We start from the raw sequence: 26,914 nt of genomic DNA on the forward strand, positions 1-26,914 counted from the left end.
CTGGGATAGGGATGGTGCGACTATCCTGATTCTACTTCATATCTTAATGGCAGTGAATATAATCTTGGCATCTTTTGGTCCACCTCTGGAACCTGGGAGGACACTAGTTTTTTGTTGTTGTTTTTTAATTATCTTTATTACTGTGATGGAATGGTGTTATGAAGGCTACGCTCAGGGAGATAAGCATTTCCTTAGTCCTCAACAGGAGTGTGGGAAGTTTAAGAAGATGAGACTGGCACCACTCTAAGGAATTCAGGGTATTGTGGTTTCCTGGCTTGGGAACTTAGGTTCAGTCTGGAGAGATTTCTGTATTGAGGTGAAGCTGATAAACGCAACAGAATTGTACTGTACTGTCTGGTGGAGTTCTTTGGGCTGAACCTGACAATTACATACGTAAGAAATAATCATGACTTCAGATGGATCAAACTCTGTATCTTCTCATAAGGCTTACAATAATAAAACATATTGTGTGCAAATCATGATAGAAAAAGTGAGATAAAACAAACTTCATAAAGATAAATGCAAAATGGAATCTGGACATACAAGGGCATACCTAGTACCTTCAAATAATAAAAGCAACTACTACGAGTTTCATGGTCTTCCTAGATATTTCAGTAAGTTAATCCTGAAATAGCTGTTTTGTAATTGCTGATTGAGATTGGTCTGAAAATTTGCTGACAAGCAGCACAGCAAAAATGAAATTGTGAAAATCTTAAAATGTAAGATGTAAGATAAAGGACATTTTTATAGTATGAATCACAGATTTACCTTCAGTATCTGAACAAATGCAAAGATGGTCCTGGTAAGGGATATTATTGTAATCTCCCATTATCGTAATCAAGGGCAAGGTTGAATTCTTGTTGATGCAAATGCCCTTCTATGTGGAGCATGAAGGATATTATCAGAATATCTAGATATTTATCATAGCTGACAAATATTGTTCAGTTTATAAGATACTCATTATATCTTACCCAACATGTAAACTGTTGAGATTTCAAAATCTTTGGGTTAGGTAAGACATTACAGAAGGCTGTAAAATGAAGAGAGGAAAATGTGTATTAGTGTTAAAATAATAAAATTCTTTACATTCCAAAATGGGATGTGTGGACTGAGATTACAAACACCAAGGTTAGGCTAAACTTTGCATTGTATTGGTTTAAAGTTTTTCAGTTTATTGGGGGGTACTATGTTACAGTGGTTCTTCTTTCTTCATGCATAGTTTCAGTCTGTTTTGGTGTGGGGAAAAAATAAGCCCAAGGGTCTTTCCTGTGGGAGGTTCCTCAGGCTTAATACTTGCCCCATTCTTATATAAATTCTACATGAAATTGCTGGGTGAAGTCATCCACCCACATGGGGGTCAGATGTCATCAATACATAAAGGATACCCAACTGTATATATCGATCCTGGGTTGAAGAGGTGATTCTCTTGACATCTTGTTCTGCTGCCTGGAGGCTGTTAGGGTCTGGATGGGGAGATACAGGCTTTGAGCTCAACCCTAGCAAGACACAAGTGGCTTTAGATTCAAGGTTCTTCCATCTCTATGGGGTTTCCAAATTTAGTTCTTTATGGGGTTGTACTTTCCAATGGCACTTGTGCATAATTTAAGATTAATTTGCTACTTGTTTTATTTGTCTTTCCTTTGTAATTGTTTTAACTACTTGTACTTTGTAAATTGCCTAGAATTACAATTGTAGCAATCTATAAGTCAGTTGATTAAGTAAGTAAAAATTTGGTTATTTTCTTTCTGACTATCTGAAGCATTTCCATGGTTGTACAATATTCTTCCTACAAATATTGTTTTATTCCATAAGTGTAGTCTTATTTTGAGTTTCAATATATTTTTTATTACTTTGAGTATTTTGGAAGGAGAGATCAAAATCTATGAAAATAAATAAATATGGGTTTGTACCAGCTTCTAGTGATTTAAGATTCTTCAGGGTCCTAAAATAATTTTATTTTTATTTATTTTTCTTAAGGTTACTACTGTCTTTAGTGAAGTTACATCATCCCTTAATCTAAATCCCAAAGTTTTACAGCAATTAGAAAGCAAACGGCAGCAAGTCCAAATGACAGTCACAGAGACAAACCTTGAATGGCAAACATTGCAGCTGAGAGTACATACTTTTACTGCTTGTGCTGTTGTAAATTTGGAGCAACTTCCAGAAAAAATAAACCCTGTTATAAAACCTCTGATGGAGGCTGTGAAGAAAGAAGAGAACACACTAGTACAAAATTATTCAGCTTTATGCATAGCAAAATTACTTCAGCAATGTATAACGAGATCTCCCTGTCCCAACTCAAAAATCATTAAAAATCTTTGCACCTCGCTTTGTGTGGATCCACATCTTACTCCTTTAGCATCATGTCCAGCACAACCACAGAGCAGCCACGAAAACTCAAAAGGTACGTTGGCCATTAATCTTCAGCATATATAACCATCTTCACAACCTGTAGAGTCTGAAACAAGTTCAGATGATGTAGTTAGCGTAAATACATTATAATATTTAATGCTTTCTAAAACATTTTTAGTAATTTATGGTTAAAACCATCTCTGATGAACTCTTACCATTTTGTTCCAGCTGCTGTGGAGAACAACATCACCTTATAACTGCTTATGGAGGTTTTCTGTATGCTTAGGCGTGGTTCACTACGTCTCACTAAGCTATGGTTTGTGGTATAAACTGAAATTAGTTTGCTATCTGAGCTAAAACCAGAAGACCACATTGCTGCTTAGTGCAATTGGTGAATCTAAGATAAGAATAGAATATCACAGAAGTTTTATGAGTTTAATTCATGTGTCCTTTCACCATACTAATGGTAGATGATGATAATTGTACTATTTCATATAAAGTATGTTTTCAGCATTTAAAGGGGTCACTTTAAAGTGTGTTTCATTTTTCTCAAACATTCATGTTTTGAGTTGACGTCTTTTGGAATACCGCTGGTTTTGGTTTTGTGAACCACCATTGACTACAAGATTTGAATTTGAAACTGCCTTCCTTTACTCATACTATCAGAAAAATAATCATTATTTCCAAGATCTGTGTTTCTGTGAAATGAAAACCGTTAAAATGTTGAGGCTAGAGCCTTTCTCTAATAACTATGACTTAGTTATTAACTCATCTCCATGACAAAAATAGTGGAGGGAGTGAATATGCCACAGTCATCTCCCTAGGGATATTCCCAAGCCAGGAAAAGAAAAAAGTAATTATTACTTATTTATGCCTCCCACATTTTATCCAGAGATACTCCTATTTTATTTAATCTTCAGAACATCCCTGTGAGAAAGATTAGATTGAGCTACAGTAACTGACTGGAAGTCATCCAGTGAGCTTATTAACAAGTAGAAATTTGAATCTGAGTTTCTCTAGTTTTATTGCAGCATTCTTAATTGCTATTCCACACTGATTTACTAAATTGCATATGTATTTCCTAATTTCATGCCTGTCTCAGAATAACTTGGACCTCATTTTGATTGTTTCCTTGCCAGTGTGTTATTCTGAATTTCAAACCAGATATTCTAGTGATCATAATCCCTTTTGTATTTCAAGTTCAATTTTTTTAGGAATTGATATTTGAGATTAATTTTTCTCTCTAATTGAGAGAGATTAAATTGAGATTAATTTCCTTTTCCATTATAATTTGTGACAAGAGAACATATTTCTGCCATTCCCTGCTGCTTCTGTCACAGCAATTGATGACTGACAGTGTTTTTAATTGCCACCTTTTTTGTAGGATCTAATTCTGAAAGAGATGGGATGCATCATACAGTCACCAAGCATAGAGGTATAATTACCTTATATAGGCACCAAAAAGCTGCATTTGCCATCACAAGCCGGCGAGGTCCAACACCAAAGGCCACCAAAGCCCAAATTGGAGATTTGCCTGCAAGCAGTAGTGGAAATATAACAACAGAGCTTGATGAAGTGGGTACAAAGTTTAATTTTCAGTTTTGCAAACATTACACAGTGCTCCAATATAAATAGATAGGTAACTTGATTTTTACTTAGAAAAATGTACCAGGCTACTCTGGTAGTGAGGGGAAAAATGGTATATTTGAGAGCAGGGGGGTGAATACAAAGGATTGGTATACATTATATGCTGAATATGTATAAGGGAGGCTGGCTTCAAAGATGAGTGTGGTTTTAAAATTGGAAGAAGAAACATTAGTAACTTGCACCATGCTGGTGATGCTACTCTGGTAGCTGAAAATGCCAATAATTTGGAAGCTCTGGTAATGAAAGTCCAGGAACACAGTGAAAAACTTGGGCTGTCATTAAATATGAAGAAGATCAAACTAGACAACAGGTACAGCAATCAGGCTTAGAACTCACAAGATATTGAAGTGGGGGGGGGGTAGTGTCTTCCTTTTGGATTGACTATTAACAGTAAAGGAACCAGTAGTCAAGAAATATGCCACAGAGTAGACTTGGTAGGGATATGATTAGGATTAGCAGTGAAAGCCTTGGAAAAGGTTAGGGTTTTGCTTTTGAATTTTGGTGTTGGAGACATCTCCTGAAAATACTATAGATAGCCAAGAAAAAAAAATGGATCATAGATTAAATCAACCCAAAGTTCTCATTCGACGCACAAATGACCAGGTTCAAATTATCATATTTTAGATGCATTATGTGAAGACTTAGCTCCCTTGAGATGTCATAATTCTGGGAAAGGGGGAAGGAAAGAGAAAAGGATAACGAGCAGCAAGGGCTTGATTATAGCAGTGATGGGTACACTGTTGAAAGACCCAAAGGACCCGGCTGGGGGCAGATTATCCTGGAGAATGTCTGTGTAGTTGCTGAGAGTCAGCATCAACTTGACTGCGCATAATCAAAAAGGAGTTACATAATGAAAAGCTTAATATTTCAGCCTTTTAAAAATAGATTGTCCTATTTTCTTTCCTTGGCCATAACATCCTTTCCTCCCCACCCCCTTTCTTTTTTGATGGAAATGAGAGAAGCTTTTGTGCATGCCTAGACTGATCTCCTTCTGCCAGTCCTTTCACTGTTTCATTGCTCCTGGGAAAATGAGGCATGTTTATTTCTTACACTTGTAGGATCAGTTTTAAAAGAGATTGAGAAAGGCAGGAATGGAAGGCGAGAACAAGGTTGCTGGCAAATATTTGTGTGATTCTTTTTTAATCTCGCTAGCTAGTTCACACAGAATCATATGTATGTGTTATTCCCAACTTGATGATTTGTGATCTTGGGAATTAAATGCATAAAAAAAAAAAAAGCATTGTGATTTGAAGCAGTTACAGTATTACGGAGTTCTTTTAGCCTGTTAGTGATCCCTTTTCTCCTCAATGTTGAGCATACGTTGTAAAACAGCCCTAAAAACCATTCTCTGAATTTCACATTGAGTTTGGAATATTTCTGTTAATTTTAAATTACTCATATGCGTGAATTAAAAATGGTGGGATCAAAATTTTAGCCATCAACCTGATATCAATTATACCATATTATTCTCTTGTACCGATTTATGTTGTGCACTGTAGGTCTGTTCTAAAGTTGAGGGTTGATCCTGTTATTGTTCCTGCATTTTGCTCCTTTATTTGGATCAGCAGTATATTGTAGTATACTTCCCACTGATTTTCCTTTATCTATTTGATATATGGAAACTCTAGAATAGCACCCTATTTTTTTTCTGGAGTGACAGTGCATTAGATACAAACATGCTACTTTATCTGCCTTTATTTGCTTTTAAATTATCCTCCTGTTAAATTCTAGGCTCAGAAACCCTACATTGTACAGAGGAGAGGAGCAGAGTTTGCTTTATCCACTATAGCAAAGCATTTTGGTGGTGAAATGGCAGTAGGCTTGCCACATCTCTGGGACACTATGGTCGGTTCCTTAAAGAACAGTATCGACATAAATAACTTTGGTAGGTATATCTCTTAAGGCATGGCTGTTTTAAAATTTCAATTTTAAAAAATATCTGATATTGAGTATTTTCTACAATAGATCGAAAGTTGCTCTTGGAAAAAGGAGACGGACCAGCACAGGAATTGGTGAATTCTCTACAGGTTTTTGAAATAACTGCAGCTTCTATGGATGTTCAGCTTCACTCTCTGGTACTGAATTTGTTTAGAAATAATTAGCATTCACACTGAAGTTCACTAATAGTTTTTTGGCTTTTGGCTTTTCTTAAATTTGGAGTAATGATTAGAACTGCCATCTGCAGTTAAAAAGATTATGATAATTAGGATTTTTATATTTAAATAGACCTTTTTTTTTTTTTTTAAAGAGAACTCAGTCTACTCTAAGAGTTGTCATGGTTTTATCTTTAAGAGGCAACAATTCTTGAAGCTACTTTAAAAGCTGCTTTTCCCAGCATAACAATGACTTGACCACATCTTTAAAAATAAGGCTCCAAATGCCTGTGTTGCGGACCATCATATACCTGTGTCTATTTCTGATTGTACAAACCCACATTGGCATTCACCTGTCCCTGTTGCATGTGCAAGTAGATAAATCACGGTACTCAGCATGGTGAATAACTAATACTAAACTAAAATAGCTGTCTTTTAATAGAATAAAATAGTATCTTAAGTAGTCTTTACTGTACCTGTAACTGATTTATGATTTCTTTTTTTCAGTTGGTGGAGCACTTGCCTTACCTTTGCATGTGCCTTCAGCACCCCAGCACTGCAGTGAGGCACATGGCTGCTCGTTGTGTAGGGGTAATGAGCAAAATAGCTACCGTGGAAACCATTCATATTTTTCTGGAAAAGGTTCTTCCTTGGCTGGGAGCAATAGATGATAGTACCAAGCAAGAAGGTGCAATTGAAGCTCTCGGCGGTATCCTGGCTAAATTCTGTTGTAGTCTATCTATGTGGGGATGTCCACTGCGGGCTAAATTTGTCTAAATAAAACTTAATCCTGAAATTGGCTCCTTGAAAGTAATAACTTCCAAGGTAAATACAAGAAAATAAGGTTCTCCTTTTACCTTGATTAAAAAGATAAGCAGGGAGACGCCTTTCCTTCGCCATCTGGGGCGAGGGGGGCAAAAGGTTGGAGGGGGGAATGTTAGAATTGTTCCTGGGGTAAAAGTGGTGTCTAATGCTAGTAAGAAAAAAGTCCTTAACAATGAATACAGCTATAATGGAGCAATTAGATGTTGGAATTATTCCCTATATAGTTCTGCTTGTGGTTCCTGTTCTGGGCAGAATGAGTGATCAGACGGACAGTGTCCGTTTCATGGCTACCCAGTGCTTTGCTACACTGATTAGATTAATGCCACTTGAGGTAAGTCAAACCCTTTCCTGTTCTGTCTGAAGACATGCCTTCTTGGTTGGCTGGCTGGCTGGCTGGCTGGCTGGCTGGTTGGTGCCCTGAATCCGGGTGCTTGTGATTGCTATTATTCAAGAGTGATTTGCTGTACCTGGAAATTCTGCAGAGGATGATGGGATGGGATGCTCAGATTCTGTCCTTTGGTTCATGATATTTCCCCTCTGTTCTGATTCTTTATTCCTCTGTCTGAAAAGAGCAATTGTCCAGTATTAAAATAAAGATGGCTAGCTAAGTTAAATTAATTCAGCCAAGAAGGAAGGACTGAAGGAAGAACTATTCTTTCTCTACAACCATCTTGTTAAAATTACTCTGTAAGTAGGAGTTTAGCCAGATTTCATATATTTGTGTTCAGATCACCTTTTGGACTATAAAACAAACGTATGGGTATGCCTGTGGGTCTTTCTTTTATTTACTTTATATATTACAAATGTTTTTATGCAACTTCAATCAGTTCCAGCTCTAAGTAGATTACAAGCAAGAATATCAGTGTAGTAAACCTATCAGTTATAAAGGGAAGGCTCATAACAGTGAATATAACAAATACAAATAATATGAATAGAATGAGAATGTGCTGTAATAACCATTTTAGTACTTCCAACAAATCTTTGCTACAGCTTTTAGCACATATAAGTACTATTCCAACTGAAGTCAGCAGAAAGTATGCTAATTTAAAAGAACAATTAGACACTGCTATAACAGATTTGTGTTTTCTTTTATGGCTTGTTTTTTGTAATCACATAGAAGATTTAGTTGAACCTGCATTTTTCGCTGAAGAGCTTTTATTTTTCCAGTTCTTTCTCAGTCAGTATTATATAGAAGTTCTATTTTACTGATTTTCAGTGAGTAGTGTAAATATTGTGGAAAGCGTTAGAGTGAGGGTTAGCTGACATAGAATTCATTTTAGTAATCAGTGTTATTAATATGAGGACATTTTCAGATGGGCCAAATTGAAATTCTAATACCTAACAGATGCAAGACATGTGAAAATTCTATGCATTTTGTGAAAGATTATACCAGGGATAAATATAAAGTTAGATGATAGTGTCAAATAATTCATTTAGTGTTTACTATCAAAATCAATAAATAAAATTATTCATTAAAGGTGATTAATCTTAATGATGAATGATAAACTACATTTAAGTACTTTTTGGGGAAAATTGTCCTTTCCCTTCTAACTAAATTACTTGAACTATACATTTATATCTGTCTAATAGAAGAGAATATATGTAGCTCAGGGTTAAACTGTGAAGTCCTTGGTGTTCTCTGAGCTTGGTTGTTTGCTTGCAGACATTTCATTACCTGATTAGGTAACATCATCAGTGCTACTGAGTGTGGGGTTTTCTCCCTGTCTGTATACAGTAGCTTGCCCTGCCAGTGTTGGTGGGACTGTGGCTTTCCCCTTGGTAGTTACTTGATTAGAGTATTGCTTTCTGCTTGATTGTCTTTCTGGTGGAGTCCTTGGTGCTCTCTGAGCTTGGTTGTTTGATTGCAGACATTCAACCAGACTAGATCATATCAATGCTAGTGAGTTTGTCTGGTGTTAATCCCTGTTTATTTGGGTGTTGGTTGGTGGAGAAGATATGTTTTAGACTTTCTGATTCCTTTTTCGCTTTTTTATTGTCTCTCTTGAATGGTATGTAAATGTGATTTATCTCTGTGTGTCTATTGATGGCTGATTTATCTGAATGCCAAGCTTGCAGGAATTTGTTTTTGGATTTGGCTTGGTCTAGGACGCTCACAGTTTCCCAGTTGAAACTGTGGTTGAGTCTGTCTGTGGGTTGTGAGATTAAGGAGTTTTCACTGTGTCTTCTGACTGCTAGTTGGTGTTCATGGATGCGCTCTGCTAGTCTTCTGCCTGTTTGTCCTACATAGTGGCTGTTACAGTCTTTACACTGTATGTTGAAGATGACTCCTGCTTTTTCTTCTTAAACACAAATTCAATGGTAAACTAAATATACACATAATATAAACAAGGCATAGCTATTGAGACTCTGAAAAAGATTATCTCCATTTCCTACACTTCTGCATAGTTCATAGTTCAAGATTCTTCCAGTAGGAGAGCCTTCTCTGCCATTGCCCCCACTCTCTGGAATATTCTCCCCCCAGAGGTATGGTGGGCCTTACCTTCCTGGCTTTCTGGAAAGAACTGAAGACCTGGTTTTGCCTGCTTACATGGAGCAAGAAGAGCTTTAACCAACTTTGGGGGGGCTGACACCCTAATGATGCTCCCCAAGCCTAATAATTTCGAGCTACCATCACTTTATTTAGGACTAATTGTTATATTGTATTTTTAATTAATATTTATCTTTTCTGTAAACCGCCCAGAGTTGCTTTCTAACGAGATGGGCAGTGACAAATTTGATTGATTGATTGATTGATTGAGATAAAATATATATTTTCTATTTAAACCTCTATTTCACTGAGATTTATCATTTTTCCAATTCTTCATCCTTGCTTGGCCTTTCAGAACACCCCTTCTTTCATTCTAAATTACGATCTATTCAGATAGATAAATGACTGTGCAAGTTTGCTTAAATATTTGACTAATGTAAATTTTGGGATTATATGCATTTTACAAACTCTGAAAACAATGTGACTTTTGTTTGCTTTTTTAGCAGACAGTAGATCCTGGTAGAAATTTTTAAAAGTTCCAGGGCATTTTGAACTTGTACTTTATCTTTTCTTTCAGGCTGGTATTCCAGACCCACCAAATATGTCTGAAGATTTAATTAAAATAAAAGCCAAGGAGCGCCATTTCCTGGAACAATTGTTGGATGGGAAAAAACTAGAAAATTATAAAATTCCAGTACCAATTAAAGCAGAACTCAGAAAATATCAGCAGGTAAGTTTTCATTTGCTAAAGATATAGTTTTCTAATTTGAGGCCTTTTTTCTGAACTGGCTTTGATAGTCTCATCTAGTTTTTTTTAGTAACAGTTCCTCTCTCATAAAACTTCTTCTTTAGACAGGTAAGATGAAATGATCCATTTAGAAGAAGGATACTTTAGATTGACAACTAAATTGTTCAAGTTTCATTAATGTTTTATTATGTTTTGACATTTTCTGTTGCTCAGTTCATTTTGTGTTTGTCACCTTTTTAATTGTCAAAATATATAACTTGGAAACTGCTTCAATGGCTTTTGTTGAGGGTGAAAGTATTATGTAAATATAACAATAAATAAGAGAAGCCCAATATATATTTTTCTGCTCTCCTGCTGTTAGGATATTTGTCTTATGTTACAGGAAGGTGTGAACTGGTTGGCTTTTCTCAACAAATATAAACTTCATGGTATCCTCTGTGATGATATGGGCTTAGGAAAAACCCTGCAGTCCATCTGTATTCTTGCAGGAGATCACTATCTCAGGTAGACTATATTGTTTTGCTGCTCAGTATTTCTCCAGAAGTTTTTTCAGCACAATAAATAAATGATCCTTCTACTGTACTCCAAAGGGCCCAAGAATATGCAAGAACTAAGATGGCTGATAGTATTCCACTCCCATCCTTGGTGGTGTGTCCACCCACCCTGACAGGTCATTGGGTGGATGAAGTGGGCAAATTTTGTTCCAAAGAGTTTCTTAATCCTCTGCACTATACTGGCCCTCCCACCGAAAGGGCAAGGTAAGCAGTGCATTTAAAAAGCTTACTTCTTACAGTTTTGGTTTGGTTTTGGTACATTTCCTTTTCTTGGAATTATTTGAATCCTTAAAATCTTTTTGTCGGTTTTATTACTTTACATTGTACGTAAAGGCCTTAATTCATTTATCTTTTGTCTCCTTCAGGTTGCAACACCATGTAAAAAGACACAACCTAATTGTGGCTTCTTATGATGTTGTGAGAAATGACATTGATTTTTTCAGGTGAGAGCTATTTTCTCTCTCTCTCTCTTTTTTTTTTTTAGATGTCTCATATACTTTAAAACAGCTAAAACTAATTAATGGCATCTCCTTTCCAGAAATATTAAATTCAACTACTGTATTCTTGATGAAGGACATGTCATCAAAAATGGAAAAACGAAGCTATCCAAAGCTATAAAGCAGTTGACTGCCAATTACAGAATAATACTCTCTGGGACACCAATCCAGGTAATCCATGTCCAAATAGGCTCGATGTACTGGCAAAATAGATCTTTCAGTTTCTAAAATCACTTATTTGGTTCAGTCAAGGGTATGTATTGAGAGATGAGATTACAACCACATACCGTAAGCACCTCTCTATCATCAGGGGATGCTGGATATCCACATATTTGATTGCCAGATTCTGTGTGTGATGTTGATTACTAAGGGCTGTGCAAAGCATGTCAGCATAAACAAGGCACCCCTTCTCAAGGGTTGGTACAGCTGCTTTGAACGCTTTTCCCAGCTGTGCACGTGCAGCCACTTTGCTTCACTGGCCAACCCAGTGGAAGGATTGTCACATACCCACACAGGCAGCAAGGGAAGCCTTTGAAACAGTTGTGCCAATCTCTCCAGAGATTGTAGTGGCTTTAAATCACTTGTGCCTCAAAGTGCCCCTTTCAAATGCTTTGATTGTATACTTTGAACTTGTGTGCACTAGATTTTTCATGTGTATTTCATGCCCAAGCAAAACGTGCCAGAATAAAGGGAAAAGTACTTGGGTGGGCAGTCCGGATGAATTTCTCTATTTTGCAATAAATTCACTGCATTTTTTCCTAACTAATCTTTTTCTTTCAGAACAACGTCTTAGAATTGTGGTCACTGTTTGATTTTCTTATGCCGGGATTTTTGGGTACTGAGCGCCAATTTGCAGCTCGCTATGGCAAGCCTATATTAGCAAGTAGAGATGCTCGGAGCTCTAGTCGAGAACAGGAGGCAGGTAAGAAGTTCTGTTTAATAAAATACCTTTCCTTTTGAAAAAAATATATGAATCCTGCTCTTGATTTTCTGGAAGAATCTGGGTTATCTTAAGGGTTTCAATAAAATATATTCCTCTCCTTTTATGACTATTTGTAGGTGTTCTTGCAATGGAAGCATTACACAGGCAAGTCCTGCCATTTTTATTACGAAGGATGAAAGAAGATGTGCTACAGGATCTTCCGCCAAAAATTATTCAAGACTATTATTGTATTCTCAGTCCCTTGCAGGCAAGTTACTTAATTTGAATTACACTGACATTAACATGCAACAGAAGAATCAATTGGGGATCTTCTCAAATCCTGTAATTGTTCTAAGTGGGTACTTTGTTATATTGTTGAAAGCGTGCTTGGAAACCATGTAGGATTTGGTAAAAATTTTTGATAGAAACTTGCTATATTTATTGATGCAGTTGCCTACAAAAATAGATTGAGTACAATATTTCTTCTTGCAAATGAAGGAGATCATGATTTTTGTCCCTTCTCCCTTCATTTGCAGCCCCGTATCTCATTTAAGAATTTGATGAGAATTGTGGGAATGTATGGAATAGAGATAGGCACCAGCAGAGAAGGTGGTGTATTTAGTAAATGTAGCTTCACTACTGTTGGAAGATTGAAATGGTGGCTCCATGCATTGGCTTTTCCTTGGAAATACAGGAATATTTTGATTGAAATTGGTTGATCTGTAGGATACAGTCAGTTTGCCTTTCCAAGTATTTGCAGTTGTAGTTTAGCATATTAGAGTCACCCATACATGTTGAGGTAGCACTTGGCTTCTAGACTAGGATTTGGCAATTTGCTAGTGAGAAGATAAAGCAGTTTTAGTTTTTTAATAAAATCATCCGGTGGCAGTTCATCTCTTTTGATGCAAAACAAAAATCCTCCTTGTAGAAAATGGTCTAGTAGAGCAGGTCTTTCAAAATGGTATTTGTAGGGTGGTAACAATAATTTCACATTCCTTGCAAAGAAGAAAAGTAGAATATAAAGAGAAGATTGTTGACCCACAGTATGCAATTATGTGTTTTCAAAGAGTAGAAATTGCTGCACACAGTGTTAAAAAACCATTTTAACCTTTATTTTGTACAGCTTCAGGCTGCGTACATAGTGCTGTTACCTCTTACCTCCCCCCCCCAAGAAACCCCCTGTGAAGTGGGCTGAGCTGAGAGAGAGAGACTGGTCCAAAGTCACCCTGCTGGCTTTCATGCTTGAGGGAGAATGAGACCTCCCGGGCACCTGGTTTCTAGTGTCCAGCAGAATTTTAGCCACTATACCAATCTGGCTCCAGCTAACTAAATAATTTATATATTTGTCTCTTTTTATAGATTCAACTTTATGAAGATTTTGCCAAATCTCGTGCCAAATGTGATGTGGATGAAACAGTTTCAGCAGCTTCACTCAATGAAGAGACTGAAAAACCAAAGCTTAAAGCTACAGGACATGTATTTCAGGTTGAAAATACATCAGTTTATTTTGCCCCCTAAGTAGGTGCAAAACTCTGCCCCTCAGCCTGAACAAAATTTCACCTCTCAGCACAGGCACATTTTTCCTACATAGCTGCCTCTGTGCAGAGAAACATACCCTATCTGAGGGCCAAATTTGCAGAGAACATCCTGACCATAATAATACAGATAGAGAGGCCTTATGAGCTAGAAGTTCCTCAAGTTGGATTAAACTCTGTAAATTAAATTTAACCCTATTATACTTTATATTTGTGCAATGATAATGTGAAGGGTTCTTCCTTGAGCCCCTGAGGCCATTAGGGAGGACTAACGTTTAGGTCAGAAACTGCAAGTTGTCACGTCTTCTCAATGGATGAGGCTTCCCCTGGATGGTAATAAGTCTTCCAAATTCTTGGGGACAACCTGGTTCTATAAGGGACAGAAGTGAAAGAGATAGCTCAGTGTTCACCTCCTAAAATTCAGAAGAGGTGGTAATAGGTTTTGACTAAAACTTTGAAGTTTGATTATAAATTATCTAACTTCTCAGTTTCAGTACCAATAGGTACTGATTTTGCTATTACTTCCACAGCATGGGATTTTAGAGCATGTGAGCATAGGTGAGATGGGCATATTTTGATTTCAGGAAATGATCATCCAGGGTGTTGTTCAGTCTGCCATTCAAACTGAAACAACCTCATGAAAATACCTTGAAGTTCTCCACATTTAATGACCAAATGCTTGACAAACATATTAAAATTAATATAAAATTGAATGTTTAAAGACAGAATATGTTTATAAATATGAGCTTTCATAGCGCACCTATTCAGAAAAGCATCTTTTGACAGAATAATTCAAAAGGGCGTATTTAAATGAGGTGTGTGTGTGTGTAAAATTCCTTAGAATTTCAGATTAATGCAGAAGCTGGGCCAATCAAATTTAGGGATAAACCTGTTTGGAAAAGGGTCTCAGAAAAGATTTCCTACCAAATTGTTCAGCAGCAAAATATCCAAAAATTATTTTCATTATATATTAAAGTTGGAAACACATTTATATAATAGTTTGTATCCTTAGAAATAGAAGTTTATATGGAATTGAGAAACATTTTAATAATGTTTAAATATTGGTAATATTTAATAAAGTGGTAAAACAGCTCACTGGAATTTCCAGGATTCCGGCCGGTTTAGAACAAACTTGAATATAGAACGCAAAATAATTCCATGGGCAATAATTTGTTATCACTGCTGAAAAACACCCCTCTCATTTAAAGCTTCAAACAGGCTTTTTCTTCCTCAGTGTGAACATTAGTTAGTGATTAAAATTAATTGTGACTGGCAATTGGCAAACCATCCATCTCCTATCTTTTTTTGCAAAGATTTTCACATTTAATTGTATTCTGCCATGTAGGAAGTAAATGTATCTTGAAAGTCCTGTGCTTATTTAATGTCATGTTTTGTGGCTTGTTTTTAAAAGGCATTGCAGTATTTAAGGAAATTGTGCAACCATCCAGCACTAGTTTTAACTGCTCATCACCCGGAACATAAAAGGATCACGGAGAAGCTCGCAGCAGAGAATTCTTCTCTTCGGGACATCCAGCACGCACCAAAACTCTCTGCTTTAAAACAGGTGGACAAATCCTCGATTGTGTATTTGACTTAAGAGACGAGGACTCTTTCAAATATTCAGAGAGATACTTCTGCTAGTTTCTATAACCTTCACTGTATACTAATTAATTAGTAGTAAAAAAGGAATATCCAGAAATGTTAGGAAGGTGAAACCATGAAAGAGGCAATATAAAATATATTTTAACACAATGTTTCTCAACCTTGGGAATTTTAAGACGTGTGGACTTCAATTCCCAGAATTCTCCAGCCAGCATGCCTAGCTGGGAAATTCTGGGAGTTGAAGTCCACACGTCTTAAAGTTCCCAAGGTTGAGAAATGCTGCTTTAACGTAAATTCTTGTGTGTGTATAGTTATGTATAACTAACAGAAAAACTGTTTTGTTGCCATCTTAGGTTTAAAGGTGGGTGTTTTTTTAATAGAGTCAAACGTCTTGTGCTGTCAGTGGAATAGGAGCCTTGTTCCAGTTTTGCCATAAGCCTTTGTATTAAAATCTCATTTTTTAAAAAATAGCAAGTAGGTTTCAGTTACTAGTTTTTACCAAATTGAAGTGGTAGTATTATTATTTGCTATAATTCTCAGCTAGTGTTTAGTATCAAAAAGTGCCAGAATTTGAGCCTGCTCTGTAAGGTTAAGTACAATTCTATTTCATAGTTTGATATAGTGGAACAGAAAGATGTCCCTTTTTATTTGTTCATTTAGTCCAGTATTTTTATTGAAGTAACTCTGGGACCTCAAGCAGAGGTTTTTTCCCAATCTCCTGATCCTTACATGCCAAGAATGGCAAAGAAAAGAAATGTACCCTTGAGTTACAATCCCACAGTCGTTCAGATCTTGGATTGGACTAAGTGGCTGAAGGTGTGACTTTGGGCCAGTCTCTCTCTAAGCCCAACCACCTTCAACATGAGATACATGTGCAGTAACCAGTATGTGAAAGTTTATTGGATACTACTGGGGAGAAGAAGCCTTGAGAAGCTGGCTGACTGACTGTTTTTGTATCTGTTCTTCAAGTTATTGCTCGACTGTGGCCTGGGAAATGGTGGCTCTCCTGAGAGCGGCACCGAAACAATAGTTGCCCAACACCGAATTCTTATCTTCTGTCAACTGAAGAGCATGCTGGACATAGTAGAACATGACCTTCTGAAGCCTCACTTGCCCTCTGTTACCTATCTGCGATTAGATGGCAGCATACCTGCTGGGCAGAGACATTCAATCGTCTCACGGTAAAGCCAACATTTATTTAGTCCTACCAAAAGACTTCTTGTTTTCCCAGCTCCTGTTTTGGCTGAAATGTTATGTGATTTTGCTGTTCACTGGGGTAGAATGTTAGGCTGTTCCCCTTACCTGGCCCCTGTATATTGTCTGGCACTGCCATCAGTATGTTCCATGTGCACACTGGTAACTAATTGGGAAATCTTTCCTCCTCACTATCTAATGTAAAGGCATGTATAGATGGGACCAGCAAGGGAGAGATAATTCCTTTGCAGCTACTTTATCCACATTCATGTGGGTTGTGGATAAGAGAAGTCTCTGCTCAGTTCATGACTTCGTCTCAGGAAAATTCAGCTCTGTGGTTTCTTTGACTCTGTATTTGGTGTATAGAGGTATCACTTTTCCAAAGGGAAAAAACAGGCTGTTTGAGGAAAAAAGAGGAACACGTTCTTGGTTAAGAATAAACAAATCCCCACCTTTTCAGAAGAAAAATCCTCCTGTGATCCTTCCCAGGGTGACAAAACAGCCAGCAGTGGTACAGTTGAAGCCTTCCACTTAGCTCATCACAACCAAGACTTTCACAGTGCAATAGCTGTATTTGGGAAATAAATGATCTTCCAATAGAGATGGACAAGCTGCAGCAGAAAGATGTCATGACTTCATATTTTCCTGCTGAGAGAGCTCAGCTGAAATTTCATTAAACTGATATTTATTGAAAGTGAAAGCTTGCCGTTGGCAGCCCACCAGATGGTGGCACAAGTCCTTGATATAATGGTGGCAACTTGCAAACAGCTGAAGGTGTTTTATATCATTGCTACTTCTCCACAGTGGATTTGAAGATCACTGGGCGAAGCATCTTTTTAGAGAGCTTTTCCTATTCTAATCTATACCCAGTTGTCTTGGTTTTGTAAAATTAGTTTGGGTAAAAAAGGTAACATTATTCACCTTTTGCTTGATAAAAAGTGGTGGTATTCCCTTGGTCTTCCAGAGCAGATATAGGGAACTCTTGAGCTATTGGCCAAATATGGTCCATGGTGGTTCCCCATATAACCTGCAAGCTTCTAATGTCACCTGTCATTGGCAAAAAAACAGTTTTTATCTGTGATCAGCTGTCAGTCAGAGAACAGAACTTGTATATGTTCCTTACTGAAATTTTTAAAAACTTTAGTGGTGCCAGTTGAGTTTTTGCTGATTGCTACATTTGGGGACAGGTCATTGCTGGGCAGTGCCATACTTATCGAATGCTGTGCTTACTGCCTCTTGCCTCACCTGACCAAAATTCTCTTAGTCTTCTGGATATCTTCCATAGAAGAAAGTGTCCAGTTAACCCATCACTTACTTCAATTAACTGCTATTAATCTGCCATTTCACAAGGGGGACTGTCATTAGAAAAGATGTACTACAAAAAACCAAGTGATCCAGTTCCACCTGTTGTACTTGCAGGATGGTGTAATAACAACACCATACTAGAACATCAGTATTCTAGGTTAGATGGACTACAACTTAAACAGTGTACAGAGCAAAAATAGGATGCATGTAGAGAAGTGACTTCTCCATTCCATCTGCAGTCATAGTTGGATTTATTTTAATTGACAGGTTTAACAATGACCCATCCATAGACGTACTGTTGCTTACTACTCATGTTGGTGGACTGGGCCTTAACTTAACTGGAGCTGATACAGTGGTATTTGTTGAACATGATTGGAATCCAATGAAAGACCTCCAGGCAATGGATCGAGCACATCGTATTGGGCAGGTAAAAAAGATTAATCAAGATCATTTAAAACAAGTTGAATTAATCAAACATTGGTTGACATTTCTGAAGCCAAAGCCATACATGGTGAATCACTCAGAACCTGGGTTTGGGGGGGGGGGTTATCTTATATATAATCATAATGTTATAAAATACTAGAGTAGATTAGAAAACAAAAGGGATACAAGACAGGAACCAGGTTTTACAAGAACTGCTCAGATGAAAATGATGACTCTGAAGAACCATTTCATTTGAGCAGGGTTTGTGTTCTTAATACTGTTATATTCAAGACCCTGTATAAAAGTCACATGTATATCATTTATTTAGTTGTTGCTTCTTTGCTGCTGTAATTAGGTGTCTATTATTTTCTTTTGCTATATGATTGCTTTTTATAGCTAGCATCAGTATAAATTTCCATTAAATCCCCATAAATATTAACTATGTTGCAGAAACGCGTTGTTAATGTTTACCGCTTGATAACAAGGGGAACCTTGGAGGAAAAAATAATGGGTCTTCAAAAATTCAAAATGAATATTGCAAATACAGTGATCAGTCAAGAGAATACTAGTTTGCAGAGCATGGGAACAGATCAGCTTCTTGACCTCTTCACTCTGGATAAGGTAAAATATACTTCATTTGTGGAGTGGCTCAGGGTTCAACGCTCTCTCCTCTCCTGTTTAACATCTACATGAAACTTTTGGGGAAGGTCTTCTATCAGTGCAGGCTCCCATATCATCAATATGCAAATTATACCCAGATACATATCTCAGCCCCAGGCCAGCCAAGTGTTCCGGTTAGTGTCCTGTCTCAATGTCTGGAAGCTCTGTGGGTCTGAATGGGGAGGAGCAGACTCAGACTCAATCCTCCAAGATTGAGTGGCTGTAGATATTTGACCCTCCCCCAGATCTGGGGACATTCCATCTTTAGTCTTGGGCTGCACTTCCTCATTTGAGATGGGTGTGCAGTCTGGGAGTTGCCTTGGACTCCCAGCTCCTGCTCAAAGAGCAAGGGGCAGCTGGAGCTGGGAGGGCCTTTGCACAGCTCCCTCTTGTGTGCCAGTTGCCCCATTCCTTGATTGGGAGGTCTGCCAGGTGGTTACTTGTGCCCTAGTTACCTCATGGCTGGACTGTCGCAATGCACTCTACATAGGACTACCCTTGAAGTTGCAGCTGGTCCTGAGTGTAGCAGCATGAGCAGTGGTGGGCAGCCTCAGTGTGCCTATGAGACACCTCTGCTTCGCAAGCTGCAGGTGCTACCAGTGAGCTTCCATGTGCAATTCAAGGTGCTGGTTATCATAGCCTTCGAGGGACTGCTCTTCCTCAGTAGTTTCTGTCCATCCAAAAAGATTGGGCAGAGTTGGTGCACTTGCAGTCCCATCAATTAAACAATCCCCTCTACTGGGAACAAGGAAGCCTGCCTTCTCTGTTGTACTGCTTGCCCTCTGAAGATCCATGGCTCCCATCCTGTCGGTGATCCAAATGTCTTTAAAAACCTGGCTGTTCCTCCAGGCCTTGGGGTAGGATAGTTGGAGTCAGCTCTATTTTTGTAGCATATATAGTGTGCTTTGCTTGGACACACACAGTCTCTTCTGTTCTTTATATTTTTACTCTTAAAGTGTAAGCCACCCAGAGTCACTCTGGAGTTGGGCAGCCTTTAAATTTAATAAATCTGATAAAATAAAATATAGTTCATAATAGATCTGAATATGAGCAACAAATAATACAAGAGGTATTTTGCTTTTGTAAGTAAATGTTTAGTCGTTCTCCATTGAAGAGTCACTCATCACTAAGACATTATGACAAGGGAATTGTAAATGGCTTTCTTCTTCCCATGTCTCATAATCTTCAAGTCATCTTAGATTATTAGTTTGTTGCTTAAGTAATGATTTCCACAATGTTTTCATATTATTGCCATAGGAATGTATGCACAGATTTTAACGTGTTTCTTTTTCCTCAACATTGCTCCTCCAAATCTTTAAGGATGGAAAAACTGAAAAATCAGATGGTGCCACTTCTGTTTCTGGGAAAACAACTATGAAGTCCGTTCTTGAAAATCTTGGAGAACTTTGGGATCAAGAACAGTATGATTCAGAATATAGTCTAGAAAAGTTTATGCACTCGCTCAAATAACCATTCTTATGGTTTTTTTGGTTTTTCAGCTGATATTCAGCATATTTCAAAACATTTATAGTGGACTTCTAGCATCACAAGGAAAAAAGCTGAAGAAAGACTGATGTTCTGCATAAAGCCACCATATTCTGTTGGGATAGATAAGTCTTAAATACTTGCATTGTTAAAATTCTAAATTGCAGTTTAGCTTTGAATTTCCAGAATAACTATAAATTCTTATGGTTTTGCGTATGTTGCTAAGTATTACATATTCATTCAAATTAAGTTTGTCATTTCCCTTTTCCTGAATCTTCCAAAATTTGTGCAGATTGTTTTGAGTATTTTGTTATTTTAAACCTACTTGTTTTAATGGTACACTGTAGGAATGTTCAGTTTAACTATTCAGAATAATTTGTTCCCTTCAGGTTGTACATTGACATAATAATGGCAAAGCATACCATTCTGGAAGACACTGAGGAATTAAATGAGCTTTGCAAATACTACAGTTCCCACCTTTATATATTTAAGTATGTGGTGCTCTTCAGTCTTCTGACGTTTTGAGAGCAGTTGACTTTTTAATAAAATTACAGAAAATGGCTAACTTAGGCCATTTCTTCATCCTGTTTAGAGGGTGCTATTTTTATGAGTGTTTGTGGGTGTATATAATGGCAAGAGCTAGCCAGCTCAGAGATCTAAAGTATGCAGTAGGGTTCAATGTTATATTTTTTGTAAGAGAGCAAATATATAAATAGAGCTTTTCCAGCAGTAGATCTTATAAAATTAAGAGTTCATGCTGGAAAAATTCCCTAATGCACTAGTGCATGATCCTCTTAAATGGAAAAGGGTAATGTTTTATTTAGGGATATAGCTAAAAACACCCAATTTAGAAATGCTTACACTGCATCAGAGAGAATAAAACGTTGAGCTGAAATCATGTAATACAAATTTTAAGAAGCCGTAATAAAGGAAAGTAAGAATAACAGTTGTACATTTTTAAAAAAATGTATTCTTAAAGGAAGTCAGTAGTGACATGTCTGTGCATAGATGTCTATGTCCGTACCAAACGCATACACCGTTTTCTAAATATTTTAAGGCAAACCTGCATAAGCTGTTTAATAAATAAGTATATGTATAGATGTCATATCTAAGGTTTGGAGCATGTGTGCACTTCAGCATCAGAGCTTGAACAGCTATGAGGCCTCAGTAATGTTTAAGTAATTGTTTTTTAAAATTTTAAGGGGAAAAACAACCTGTTGGCTTATGGAGCAAGATTGTTTTTCAGCACTCGGATATGAATGAACTTGTGTCATATTTCAGTAGATATATGAACTGCCATACTGTAACATTAAACTAGCATTCCTTGGAAAAAAGAAAATAAAAAAGCCAAATTGGCATTAATTGATCTCTTACATGTTTTATGAGATTTTTCTTCCTGCATCTTGGATTATAAATGTTACACGTTCATGGAAGGAGAAAAACAGTTTGTATCTGGTTAATAAATAGCTTGTGTATGATTCCATAGCAGCACTTTTACAGCTTGAGTGATCTGACTTTTCTACTCCTTTTATGGAACAGTGCAGTAGAATAGAAATGGGTCTAAATGTAGGTGCCAGTAGTCCTAGCAGTGAATTTTAATGTTGGATTATAATACTTTACTTACAAAAAAATTACATTACAGGAAATGTATGATAATTGTTGCTTGATTGGGTGTCCACAGTCCTGTTAATCATGCCATTACCACTTTGTTATTGGAAGAGCTGATTTTCCATGGTGGGCTAGAAATATGGGGCTTACATTTTTCATTGCCATCCTTGGCAGCTGCTGGCAAGTTACAACAGAAAACTCCAGCTGTTCTTAGAATCTGTATATATTGCCTACTGTTGTTTGAAGTTGGTCACCTTGCTGCAATGCTTGGGCACTTTTTTAGTTCTTAACCAAAGTGGCTGAAATTTGTTGGCCTCTTGGTCATGTATAACCAGTTCTGTTCCTTTTAGTTCTGCACATCATTAATATTCAAAATGGAACAACTGTTTCTCTGTAAAAAGAGGTATTCCTGTGTTGGCTGGGAATTCTGGGAGTTGAAGTCCATATAAAAGTTGCTAAGGTTGAGGAACACAGGTCTAGAAGGGTATCGTGCTCAATAGATATCAAAAACTGCTGAGAGGTCCAGGAAAACTAGCAAAGTCACTCTTCCCTCTTCTACTTTCTAACATAGGTAGTTTTTGATAACTCTATATACTGCTGGATAAGTGACAACTAAAGCAGCTGGATTAAACTGATATCATGAAGATGCCTCCAAAGTTGCAAGGCCATTACCACTTTAATCATCTTTCCCAGAAACTGAATAGTTGAGATTGGCTTGCAATCAGCAGCCTCCACAAGAGTTCAAAATGATGAAAACAGTGTGGGCTGCAAATTCCGCCCCTTTTGTATACACCGTTACCTATAATTATCTGGATGTTTCAGAAGAAGGGTTTCTTCAGCTGAAGTGTAATCATTGCTGCTTTGGGCAGGAGGGAAACACTTTCCAACTACACCAGATCAGATCAGACACTGATCACTTCCTATAAGCATAAGGCCAGGAGGGGAGAAGTTTGTGTAAAAGGTTGGTAGCCCTAGGATCTAAGGGCTGCCACCCAATTAATGCTTCACCACATCCCTGTGATCTACAACCCAAAAATAATCCAACACAACAGGAGAAAGTGTTGCCACGGTTGATGCCTATGACCTACTCTTAATGTTGATACCTGATCTGAGGCAGATCCAACTGACTACAAGGAAAGATTCAAACAGTTGACAGTCGCAACAACACTGTTCTGTCTCTCACCCACCCACCAACTTCTTGGGGGAAGTGCTTCCCCAAGCAAAAAAAATTTTGTCTGCTTTGTGCAAATGCACAGCTAGGAAAGTAGACATACTCAACTATATAATTACAAACAGAAGGTAAATGGTGGCACCTTCAGGAAAGATAGACAAGAATTTGGTATTGCTCCGTTTTGGTGCCAAAGCATACTTAGATGCTTAACTGAGACTTGGTGGATCCAGTGTGATGTGGAGAAATCAAAAAGATCACAACTGTAAGATGCAGTGCCAGTCCCCGTCTTGCATAGGCTTAAGTTACATTGAGTCATTTGTGGGGTGACGTCAGAACTCAGTCAGCTGCCTAGGTTTCCAAGAAAGAGAACCGGAAAGAAGAAGGGATTGAACAAGCCAACCGCTTTGCATCAAAGTGCTGGCTGCCATCGGCTGCCTTCCTGGTCAAGGGGAAGGGGTCAGGGATGCAGTGACTTTAGCAGTACTGTTCAGATCCAAGGGTTCTTGTGGCCACTTCTTGGAGGTAGGGGCTGGAGACTGCGGATGCCCAGAACAGTGACATTTGACGCAACATATTGGCAGAACCTCTAGTAAAGACATTGGCTTGATTTAGTGGCTGACTGGGTCAAGGTGTTCTGGGAGCAGGGCCTAAAAGTACAGTAATAGCCAATGTTAGACTAACGTATGGAAGATCAGGTATCAATGGCTACAGGCCTGTACTCAGTTTTTGCCTGATTGGGCACTATTCTTTGCATATTCTTACGCTCACATTGCTTCCTCTGGCACAAACTTGTTACTTTTATAGAACATCTCAGCGTTTAGTAGTTTGAGGTCGTTTCTACATGATGATGCCTTAAGAGCTCAATAACTTAAGATTCTACAGTAAAGATACTGGCTTTATTGAAAATGTTAATAGCAAAATGTTAGACTGAGGGAATATCAGTATAATCTAGGCAAGAGATTTGGAGAGAACTATGATTTTTTTTCCCTTCTGCAGTTTTTGAATATGGTTTGCTCACCTATGACTTGGACCAGGGTTTCTCAATCTCAACAACTTTGAAAAGTATAGACTTCAACTCCCAGAGTTCCCCAGCCAGCACTAGCTGGGGAATTCTGGGAGTTGAAATCCACACATCTTAAAGTTGCTGAGATTGAGAAACACTGATTTAGTCTTTGATACTGACATTTGAAGCCCATCCTAATAGCCTGTAATCAAAACTGGAAGAAAGGTAGAACAAACCAACGTACAACAATCAGCAGCCAAACTGATGATTTCTTAGCCTTTGCTACCTTATTAACTCAGTTAGCATTCCTTTAAAAAGTAAGCCAAGTTCAATTTCATTGGAATACTTCAGCTGAAGTGTTGCACGTTTCAGTTTAATTTTAACTAACTACTGTTAAAAAAAAAATCTGTAATATAATGTAGAGTTAATTACAAAGGCAACAAGGCCATCAAAAGCATTTCTGGCTGAATCTTGCCTTAAAACAAGGATTGATATTTAACTGTATTGGCTAGGATCCACATTCAACTAATGGCTATAGATATGTAGTTCAGGTCCAACACCAAGCTTCTTCAGCTAGGCCGACATAATCTCTTGTTGGAAAGCCTGGAGAATTAATGGTGAAAAGTCTAGACCAGGTGGACCAGCTTAGGAGTCTCCTGCATTCTATCTTATGCTTGCTAACTAGGAAATAAACACCATTGAACCACAGTGGAATTTTGACCTAATTCTATTTAGGAAACTGCTAACAGTCAAGATCCTTTGAAAGGGGGATGTTACTGTTTCTAAAACTAGACTTTGGAGTGATCTGTTCTTTGTTTTCAGTAGGTATGATTTTAAAATGTGAAGAGTTAACAGGTAATTGTTGAACCAAGATCTTCATCCCTCAGTTAATAGGCCGCCCCAACATGGCAGAAATTGAATAAATAAGGGCACTTGGGAACCAGCAAGATACCTACAAAATCTAACTTTCCCCAAGCTGAGGATACTTCAAAACCCCATCAACCTAGCATACCTGCTCATGTCCATGTGACAAGGAGATTGAAATCATTTTGTGTGTACAGGTAATCCTTGACTTACAACCATTCGTTTAACGACCAAAGTTACGATGGTGCTGAAAAAAATGACTTACAACCGGTCCTCGCACTGTTGCAGCACCTCTGCAGTCACATGTTCAAAATTAGGGCACTTGGCAACTGGTGTGTATTTATGATGGTTGCAGTGTCCCGGGGTTACATGATCGCCATTTGCGGCCTTCCCTGGATTCAAAACTGTTTTATTACCTGTGCAGTAGCCAAATTCTGTGTTGCCACAATGAAAGTAAGGCATAACTGGTTACAGAAATAATCACTTTTTTTTTATTTATCACTTTAGGTTTAACACATACGAGCTATCATGTTTTTAGATGATACATATTTTACTTCATAGTCTGTCATCTTTTAGATTTACACTTGCACAGGTAATTAATGCACCATTATAGCAGTGTATGTATGTCACATTTTATGTGTCACTTTACCTTCGTAATGCTAATATTTTATCTCACCTATTTGATTTTACTTTTTTTTTTTTAATTTTTGCTGGTCATTGACCAAATAAACTGTTATATATACATCCCTAAGCTGTAGGTTCTGTTGATTCCACAGACTAGATCAAAACATTTACTCTGAATATACATAGCAAGTGCAGACAGGCAATTAACTGGGACTTTCTCAGTTGAAATAGTTGAAATAATTATTTCATTTGTTTTGTTTTATACATGTTGCTTTATCCAAAACCAGACTCTGGGAAGTATTTCAAGGACAATGTTTTCCTCCAAGAATAACAGAGTCCTTACTGGGGTTGACTGCTCAACGTAACCATTAGGAAGGGCAGATTCATGCCTCCTTTTCACATACAGCAAACTCTATTCCTTAATCCATGCAAATGGATAAATCTATGATGTTTGTATTAAACCCATACGTGCTTTCGTTCAATGAAACTGCCTGTTAGACAAGTCTAGTATTTAGTTCAGCCAGCAGTAACACAGCAGGGTGTGTTGTACAAGCGCTGCAGGGAACCACACGTAGAAGCAGAAAATGCTTACCAGTGACATCCCAGGGACGGCACTGTTTGTATTACGTAAGAAAAAAGTATTTAAAAATGTAGTTTGAAAGCTACTAGGTTGGAGCCAGGCAAGTCTATGTTTTTCTCTGATAGGCTTATAAGTACACCTCTGTTTCTGCCTCAACCGAGCATCCATTTTTAGCAGTTGTGATCATAGGCTACAAAAAAGAGAGTTGGGGGCCTAACTTGCCCATTCCTGTTCTCAAAGGCTAGAGATTCCTCCTGCCTCCTCTATAGCACCAGCAACTGCTGGAGCAGTTCCTCCTTCCCAGAAACTCTGCACTGCTAATCTAAGATACCCTGAAGCAAAGAGAAGCGTCTCAGCTGCTCTCCCATCACCAAAAGGCTGATCCTTTGGGAAAGTAAACACAGCACAAAGAGCTGCCTTTTGTTTAAACCAGTCCTATCAACCCTAACCCTGTATTTTCAGGGACTGACCAAGAGAGGATTGGAAATCTGTGTCCCTTCGTTACTGTAAATTGTGCACCCGGAAATTCCATCTTTTCTCAGAGTTGCTTCCAAAGCAGAAAGATTGTAACTGAGGGATTAAAACCCATGGATTGGATGCAAAAACAACAAACCGACACACTTTGAAATCTTTGCATTTTTTGCTTGAAAAAAACACAGTGAAGCTGGTCATATGAACAAACCCACTGGTGAGCGGGCTATGCATAAACTCCAGCAGAGAAGTCCCCTGAAGGA

The 26,914-nt window shown here is 37.8% G+C and overlaps 1 protein-coding gene across 1 annotated transcript in view; it reads left to right on the forward strand.

The window, feature by feature from the left end:
- BTAF1 (B-TFIID TATA-box binding protein associated factor 1) overlaps positions 1-21,712 on the forward strand; it is a 54,605-nt gene extending 32,893 nt beyond the window's left edge. The window contains exons 20-38 of the mRNA XM_007429153.4: positions 1,978-2,404; positions 3,737-3,927; positions 5,731-5,884; positions 5,965-6,074; positions 6,600-6,801; positions 7,100-7,248; positions 9,983-10,135; positions 10,536-10,657; positions 10,744-10,911; positions 11,073-11,150; positions 11,246-11,375; positions 11,985-12,126; positions 12,264-12,394; positions 13,486-13,611; positions 15,073-15,225; positions 16,233-16,444; positions 18,030-18,189; positions 18,636-18,806; positions 20,166-21,712. Of these exons, the coding sequence (XP_007429215.1) occupies positions 1,978-2,404; positions 3,737-3,927; positions 5,731-5,884; positions 5,965-6,074; positions 6,600-6,801; positions 7,100-7,248; positions 9,983-10,135; positions 10,536-10,657; positions 10,744-10,911; positions 11,073-11,150; positions 11,246-11,375; positions 11,985-12,126; positions 12,264-12,394; positions 13,486-13,611; positions 15,073-15,225; positions 16,233-16,444; positions 18,030-18,189; positions 18,636-18,806; positions 20,166-20,315 (3,129 nt within the window). The 3' untranslated portion in view covers positions 20,316-21,712. The remainder of the gene's footprint in view (positions 1-1,977; positions 2,405-3,736; positions 3,928-5,730; positions 5,885-5,964; positions 6,075-6,599; positions 6,802-7,099; positions 7,249-9,982; positions 10,136-10,535; positions 10,658-10,743; positions 10,912-11,072; positions 11,151-11,245; positions 11,376-11,984; positions 12,127-12,263; positions 12,395-13,485; positions 13,612-15,072; positions 15,226-16,232; positions 16,445-18,029; positions 18,190-18,635; positions 18,807-20,165) is intronic.
- The last annotated feature ends 5,202 nt before the right edge of the window (positions 21,713-26,914 follow it).

The sequence above is a fragment of the Python bivittatus genome, unplaced genomic scaffold, assembly GCF_059951505.1.
Source record: "Python bivittatus isolate LINGU-HERP-01145 unplaced genomic scaffold, Pbiv_v1 ctg000780_np1212, whole genome shotgun sequence".
NCBI classification, from domain to species: domain Eukaryota; kingdom Metazoa; phylum Chordata; class Lepidosauria; order Squamata; family Pythonidae; genus Python; species Python bivittatus.